This window comes from Bombina bombina, chromosome 11 (genome assembly GCF_027579735.1).
Source record: "Bombina bombina isolate aBomBom1 chromosome 11, aBomBom1.pri, whole genome shotgun sequence".
NCBI classification, from domain to species: Eukaryota; Metazoa; Chordata; class Amphibia; order Anura; family Bombinatoridae; genus Bombina; species Bombina bombina.
This window is the reverse complement of record NC_069509.1, coordinates 167,005,519-167,013,638: the sequence shown is the minus strand read 5'-3', so window position 1 is coordinate 167,013,638 and position 8,120 is coordinate 167,005,519. Positions and strand designations below refer to the sequence as shown.

Below are 8,120 nucleotides of genomic sequence, written 5' to 3'. Positions count from 1 at the left end.
TTTTAGGTAAAAGAGCTGTTACTTAGTGCAATGTCCTACAAAAGGCCCTTTTAAGGGCTATTGGTAGTTTATTCTAGATTAGGTTTTTTATTTTGGGGTGGTTTTTTTTTAAAATGGGTATTAGAATAGGAATAATTGTTATTATTTTTGATAATTTGTTTTTTTTTAATTTTGGGGTGGGTTTTTCTTTTTAGAATATGCATGTTTTTATTTTTAATGGACAGCAAAAGAGCTGAATGCCCTTTTAAGGGCAATGCCCATACAATTGCCCCTTTCAGGGCAATGGGTAGATTAGGTTTTTCTTTATTTTTATTTTGTGGGTTTGCGGGGTGGGGGTTTGTATACTGTTAGGGGGTGTTTGTTTTGCTTTTGTAGAAAAAGAGCTGATATCTTTAGGGCAATGCCCTACAAAAGGCCCTTTTAAGGGCCCCCAAAAGGCCATTTTAAGGGTCCTTGGTAGTTTATTATAGATTAGGGTTTTTTATTTTGGGGTGTTTTTTTTTTTTAAAGGATATTAGAATAGGAATAATTTTACTGTTTTGTATAATTTTGTTTGTTATATTTTGTAATGGTAGTTTTTTTTATTTTTCGTAATTTTAGTGTTTTTTATTTTTTGTAATATAAGGTTTTTTATTTTTTGTAATGTTAGGTTTTAGTGTAAGGCAGCAAGGTTTTATTTTCACAGGCTGGTGGTTTAAGGGTCAAAAGGTTTATTTAGTGGTAGTGATGTGGGAGGCCAGAGGTTAATAAGTTTAATTAGTGGCAGCGATGTCGGGGTGCGATGGAATAGCGGTTAATAACTTTAATATAGTGGCGTCAATATTGGGAGCAGCAGATTAGGGGTTAATAACTTTATTTAGTGGCGGCAATGTCGGGGAGCGACGGAATAGGGGTTCATAGATTTATTATAGTGTGGGCAATGTTGGGGTGCAGTGGAATAGCTGTTAATAACTTTAGTATAGTGGCGGAGATATCGGGAGCGGCTGATTAGGAGTTAATAGTTTCATTTAGGTGGCAGCAATATCGGGAGCGGCGGATTAGGGGTTAATAACTGTAAGTAGATGTCGGCGATGTTGGGGGTAGCAGATTAGGGGTGTTTAGACTTGGGGTTTATGTTAGGGTGTTAGGTTTAAACGTAACTTTTTTTCACACTAGACATCAATGGGGCTGCGTTACAGAGCTTTTCATTCTGCGATTGCAGGTGTTAGGTTTTTTTCTGACACTCTCTCCCCATTGATGTCTATGGGGAAAGCGTGCATGAGCACGTCAAAACAGCACTTGTTTTTTGTGTGGTATGGAGCTCAACGCAACAATATCGCACGCACAAGCCAGCTGTTTCAAAATTTGTAATTGCAGCGCTATAGAGGGTTAAATAGTGCAACTTTTGTTGCATTCGTTAAAAACCCTGTAGCGCAAATAACTTGTAGTATACCTGTTTATTTAACTATTGTACAATGAATCTTGCAGTCTTGGTGAGTAGGATAAACATGGGCGTTGTTTGTGTGAATTTGTAATTTCTCTCAGTTGTCGATTGTTTTTAGTAAGCATGTACTCCTGCAGCTCTTGCTGTTTTATCTTGTTACCTGTCAAGTTTGTCTCGAAATATGCAATGTGGTTATTGCACTAAAAATAATGACATGTATGCAAAACTAGACACTGACACAAGATAAACTACACTGAAAACAGCATGGTTTGTTTTCATTTGTTCCGTGACTTGTGCACCCTATAACATTCCCTCTTCTCCGCAATTTACTTTCTATAGGAGGCAGCTTGCCACTTAATAGGATGTTCAGAATCAGATCCCTTTTATAAAGTAATGAATAAAGTCTTCCCATGCAGGGTCTGCAAGAGCATTTTACTTCATGCCAGCAAAAGTTTGAGTCTGGGCTGTCATGTAAAAGGTGAGATATAATTGGAAGCCTGTGTGGGCCCCCTAGCTATAGTCAAATACACACTACAAAGGGAAACATTTGCTCAATTAGTGAAGGAAGATTTTTTCAAATGAAGCCTTTATAAGGAGTTTTTCCTATCTGTAAATGACAGTCGCTAGGTCTGGGGCTGATCTTTTGAAGCTTAAGTGTATGAAGAGAAGAACTGGTTTACAGAGGAAAGTGACCGTTCACACTTAGGTGAAAATTGGTACATGCTGAGTTTTCAACACACAGATTCCAGACCTTGTGGAAACTTAGATCTTAATAGCAAAATGTGTACTTTGAAAATATAAAGGTCTAGAAGATTTAAGTTTAAACCGTCTATATAATTTTCAAATATTTAATATGTGCCTCAGACTGTCCAAATAAATTGTATAAAAGTGTATTTGTGGATCTGAGAAGAAATGCCTAACAGTAACATATTAGATAAGTATTTGCTGAATTTAATAAGTAGCTATATAGTTAATTTAAAATGTCCAATTCATTTAAAAAATAATAACATTCTTTTTATTTTTCAGGCATCTGACAAGTGCATATGTAATTGGTGCTGTAAATTATATAATATGTTTTTATACACTCAGCAAGAGATATACTGAATATGGAACATATTGTATTTATATTAATATAGGATACCTAGAACTTGATTAGGCTAAACCAAATATTCTTAGTAATGGTTATTTATTCATGTAAGGCAATGGTGCACAAACAACAACTATGTATTAGGGCAACGGCCCCTTTCACAGACTGAATCAATGTACAATAAACCCACACCTTTTATAGTGCGGCAAAAACAAGAGACATCGTTGATTATATCACAAACAACACAATAGACCAATAAACAACCACAACTTTACTACATAGGATCCTCATATAAAATTCAATATTATCTTTATCATATAAATAACAGACACAAATCAAAATATCATAAAAATGAGCTTGAAAAAGAGCTTTGGAGTATTTAATCTGTGTATCCACATAGGGGTAGATTTAACGAGCAGCGGATGCTGCTTTCTACGCCTAAAGTTTTAGGCTCACCTGAAATGTAAGTTAAGAAGAAGCGGTGGCAGACTGAAATCGTCATAGAAGTATAAGAAAAAGGAATAGATGTACATATACAAATCTCCTTTAGGGGGCGCTCTATAAAAAATAAAATGTACAAAAAATAAAAAAGCGCACATCATACCAAAGCAAAACAAATAATACAAAAGTCCATAGATAATTCTAATAAAAAGCTGTACTGGGCTATGGTGGTTCCCTTTCATCCATATATAGGAAGACTTTGGGAACTGTCTGGAAGCATCCTGACTCCTGGAGCTGTCTGCTGATATATAAATTGCTGCACATTTGAGAAGTACCAGCCTGCTCCATCAGCACCATTGGGTGCACCACGTTTCGGAGTAGCCATTCATCACATTTGTAATATTATTTGTTGTGATGGTACTAGGCCATTGTGATGCCTCTGTATCATAGAAGTGTGATGGAGGATATCTCTAATCCAAAAGGTTTTTCCAGTATAACAGGGACTAATGTAATTGCTGTTAATAATACTATTTCACTGGGGTAAGATCACACAAGGGGAACTACCATAGAGCAATGGCTTTAAAGACAGTTTTATTCTGTTTTCATGTAATGTCAGCCCTGAAGTCTCCCATTTGTATTACCACTATGAAAAGCTGCCCTCTCTCTCAATCATAGGCATTATTATTTCATTTTATGTACAGCCTTATCCAGTTTACAATAAAGGCGTCAAAATACGGAAACTTTAAGAATGTTTTCTGAAAGACAAATTGTAGTAAACTGTTTATGGTAGGTTAACACCAAATCATATATATGCAAATGTGCAAAAACTTGTAAACTTATATTTTGCTCTGCATTTTTTTTATGAGAATGAATCTATATAATATTTTTACTATGGTTATAATATTTAACATTATAATGCCATGTTCCTATTGATAGATTGTTTGGCTAAATTTACTCAGTAATGAGGAAATAGGTGTAGGAGGCCGTCCCATTTTGTTTGTTGCTATATATATGACAGAAAAATTAGTAATAGTTTATCCTGAAGCAATTTTGAAATACCAAACCCTGTATAGAGAATAATGTAAGTTAAATCTTTTACATGATAATTTTTGCATTGATTATTTTCAAATTACTGTCTAACATATGAAACATCAATCTTAGTTCTTATTTCAGAATGGTCTTATTTAGGAAAGTAAATATGTTTTATTAGTTAATGTTAGGTTGAATTAGTTCTTTTTTTTGTATCTTTTTTTAAAAATCTTTTTTTAATCTATTTTTTTTATTATTTTTTTTAGAAATTTTAATGAAAAAAAGTTCTTGCAGAGAAAGAGCAATGCATCTCTTAGTTGTGATTTTGCTTCTGGCATGGTCTGTCCATCAAACTGCTCCTTTGTCTATCAGTAGTGGTGAGTGTTTTAGTTTGCATGTTAATTATTATTATTATTGAAATATATAAGGCTAGATTACAAGTGGAGCGCAATCAAGAGTGCAGGGTGTGTTATCTTGTGCCTGGTCTTTTGCTAAGAATCATGCAGAATCAGGTATTACAAGTAAATTCTAAAAATTTTAACCAGAGCATCTTAACACAGAAACTTTTTCATACATGACATAAACCATTACTTTTAATAGTATAGCACCGAACTACCAAAGAATCTCAACAATTTGCGCATCATCAGCTTAGTACACCTTTCAAAGGTCAAAAAGAATGATCTTCCTGGAATCATTCTGAAGTAAATGATAACTCTAGACTAGTCATCAGAAGCCATCCTGAAGTATGCCCACAGGCCGAAATATTTAAATGAGATAACTCTAGAGTCCTTCACTGGCTGTTCATGCTTGTGATGTAATCAGTAATCTGCTAAGGATTCTGAAGTCATCACACAGAATGTTTTACGTTAGCTGATGACTTTACACTCCTTATAAAGTCTGATGATGAACAAATGACTTCTAAAGTAGTTTGATGATCATCAAATGACTCCAGGATGGAGTAATCTTGTTTGCCTTTGGCAGCGTACCATTTGCTTGAGTGATATCCGACATGAATTTTACTAGTTTTACTATGCACCACCATATAAGTTTATAATGTAAAGAATTTATTGCACCCATGTTATACGACATGCAGATGTTAGCGCACCCTAGACTATTGCTTGATTGATAAATTGATATTTTTGCACTTCACTTATAATCTAGGCTATAAAAAGATATTTTTGTAATATGTAATTTATGGCTCCTGTAATGTTTAACATAATTTACAATTAATTATAATATTAATATAGTGATGTGCATAAAGGGACAGTGCAGTCATACATTTAAATGCATATAGATGAATGACGTCTTTGAACAGAAACATGTTTGCAATATACACGTATTGGTAAAAATGCTTCTAGTAAAAGTTATCACTGTTTTAGTGTTTACATTTTTCTCTGTACGTGCATGTGAAGCATAGCTAGATATTCTCAGTGCACCAGCATTTTAAATACTGCAGCTGCTCAGAGCACCAGTGGGGTTTGTATCATGTCAACAATTAACTGAGTCATTACCAGATGGTACAATCGCTTTAAGCTCTCTCAGCAAGTGCTGTGTTTAAAATGCTGGTGCATGGTGCATACTTAAATACATTTTTGAAACAGCTTTAGCTATTATTAGAAGCATTAGAAGCATTAAACTTTCATGATTCAGATTGGGCAATTTTAAACAACATTCCAATTTACTTTTATCTATTATTGTTGAAACCTAAACTTAGGTAGGCTCATATGCTAATTTCTAAGCCCATGAAAGCTGCCTCTTATCTCAGCGCATTTTGACAGTTTTCACAACTAGACAATGCTAGTTCATGTGTGCCATGTATATAACATTGTGCTCACTCCTGTGGAGTTATTTATGAGTCACCACTGATTGGATAAAATGCAAGTCTGTCAAAAGAACTGAAATAAGGGGGCAGTTTGCAGAGGCTTAGATACAAGGTAATCACAGAGGTGTAAAGTACATTAATATAACAGTGTTGGTTTTACAAAACTGGGGAATGGGTAACAAAGAGATTATTTATCTTTTTAAACAATACAAATTCTAGAGTAGACTATCCCTTTAATATAGACTCTAATAAAGCTCCAAAATATAATATTCTAACTGATGTGTCGTTTCTTTAGAGTCAACATCTCTGACTTACCTGGTGGATACAACAGGCTCAATGGCAGATGATATTGCACAATTAAGATTGGTCAATAGGTGGCTTCTGGACAGCATCACTATGCGATTTCCACTTGGTGTACGGCAATATACCATGGTACAATTTAATGACCCAGGTAGAACTTTTTTATAGTGCTAATAGTATAAAAATATCAATTGGTAATAATGTAAAGGAAGTGTACACTAATCTTTTCATAAGCAGAATCTTTATATTTAATTTGGCTAAAAATAGAAACATCAAATGGAAATATATACTTTCAATATATTGTGACAATATGCTATCTATCTATCTATCTATCTATCTATCTATCTATCTATATATCTATCTATCTATCATCTGTCTATTTGTCTATCTAAATAAGATTAACTACATATTTACTTTTTCAAGATGTTTTCATCTATCATCTATCTATCATCTATCTATCTATCTATCTATCTATCTATCTATCTATCTATCTATCTATCTGTCATATAGCTATCTATCTATCTCACTCTTTCTCTCTATCTAATTTCTCTCTCTCTCTCTCTCTCTCTCTCTCTCTCTCTCTCTCTCTCTCTCTCTCTCTCTCTCTCTCTCTCTATCTCTCTATCTCTTTCTATCTAAATAAGAGTAACTACATATTTACTTTTTCAAGGTGTCATCTATCTATCGATCTATCATCTATCTATTATCTATTTATCTATCTATATTTATCTAATGATCAATCTATCTCTTTCTCTCTATCTTATTTCTCTCTCTTTCTCTCTATCTATCTATCTATCTATCTATCTATCTATCTATCATCTATCTATCTGTCTATCTTTCTATCTAAATAAGAGTAACTACATATTTACTTTTTCAAGGTGTCATCTATCTATCGATCTATCATCTATCTATTATCTATTTATCTATCTATATTTATCTAATGATCAATTTATCTCTTTCTCTCTATCTTATTTCTCTCTCTTTCTCTCTATCCATCTATCTATCTATCTATCGATCTATCATCTATCTATTATCTATTTATCTATCTATATTTATCTAATGATCAATCTCTCTCTTTCTCTCTATCCATCTATCTATCTATCTATCTATCTATCTATCTATCTATCTATCTATCTATTTATCATCTATCTATCTGTCTATCTTTCTATCTAAATAAGAGTAACTACATATTTACTTTTTCAAGGTGTTGCAGTTGAAGAATGTTGTGAAATCTGGCACAACAGAACTAGAGCAACTTTTTAAAAATATACAATATTAGAAGTAAAATATACTAAACACATTTAATAAATTGTATGTATGTTACGAATCTCAATATTTTTCACTTCAGGTATGTTTATTGTAAGAATATTGTAAGAATGAAAGTATTTTTTGTCTTACAGATGTTGGACCCGTTAACATCACTAATTCAAAAACAGAATTTGATTATTTCTTCCAAAATCTTTTCATTCTTGGAGGTGGGGACTGTCCAGAACTGGCAATGCAGGGCCTTGAATTAGCTTTGAAAAGTTCCCCACACAATTCTGTAATTATAGTGTTCACAGATGCATCAGCCAAGGATTATGCAGATGTAGAAAGAATAAAAAACATTCAATTACTTTTAAATAATACAAAATCCCAGGTATGCTATTTTGTTTAACATTTGTCAGTGGTTGCAGAAATGGTTTGTCTGAACCTATTGGTCATCAGATCATAATTGTTTTTAGATTTATTTTTTCTAATTTGTTTAACTGCTATGTTCTATGTTCTCAACCTGTTGATAAAGTAAATTACCTATCTTTCAAGTTTAAAGTTATTGTTAACTTTAATGAATTAAAGCCCATTTTTAAATAATAATCTTAAAAACAGGGGCACTTTAATTCATTAAAAGACGCTTATTGTTAAAAATACTTACCTTTGCATTATGGTAAGCATAACGCCGATCCTCCACCCGCAGCTCCTGCTTTCATTAGCAGATCAATGATGAATCTGGCTTCTTCCAATCGTTGTGTGCCCCCTTT

General features: G+C 33.3%; 1 protein-coding gene across 1 annotated transcript in view; it reads left to right on the top strand.

Moving 5' to 3' along the window:
• Nucleotides 1-6,102: 6,102 nt before the first annotated feature.
• The window catches only part of LOC128641728 (uromodulin-like), a 106,461-nt gene continuing 104,443 nt past the window's right edge, over nt 6,103-8,120 (top strand). Inside the window, exons 1-2 of the mRNA XM_053694253.1 lie at nt 6,103-6,253; nt 7,503-7,741. Of these exons, the coding sequence (XP_053550228.1) occupies nt 6,139-6,253; nt 7,503-7,741 (354 nt within the window). The 5' untranslated portion in view covers nt 6,103-6,138. The remainder of the gene's footprint in view (nt 6,254-7,502; nt 7,742-8,120) is intronic.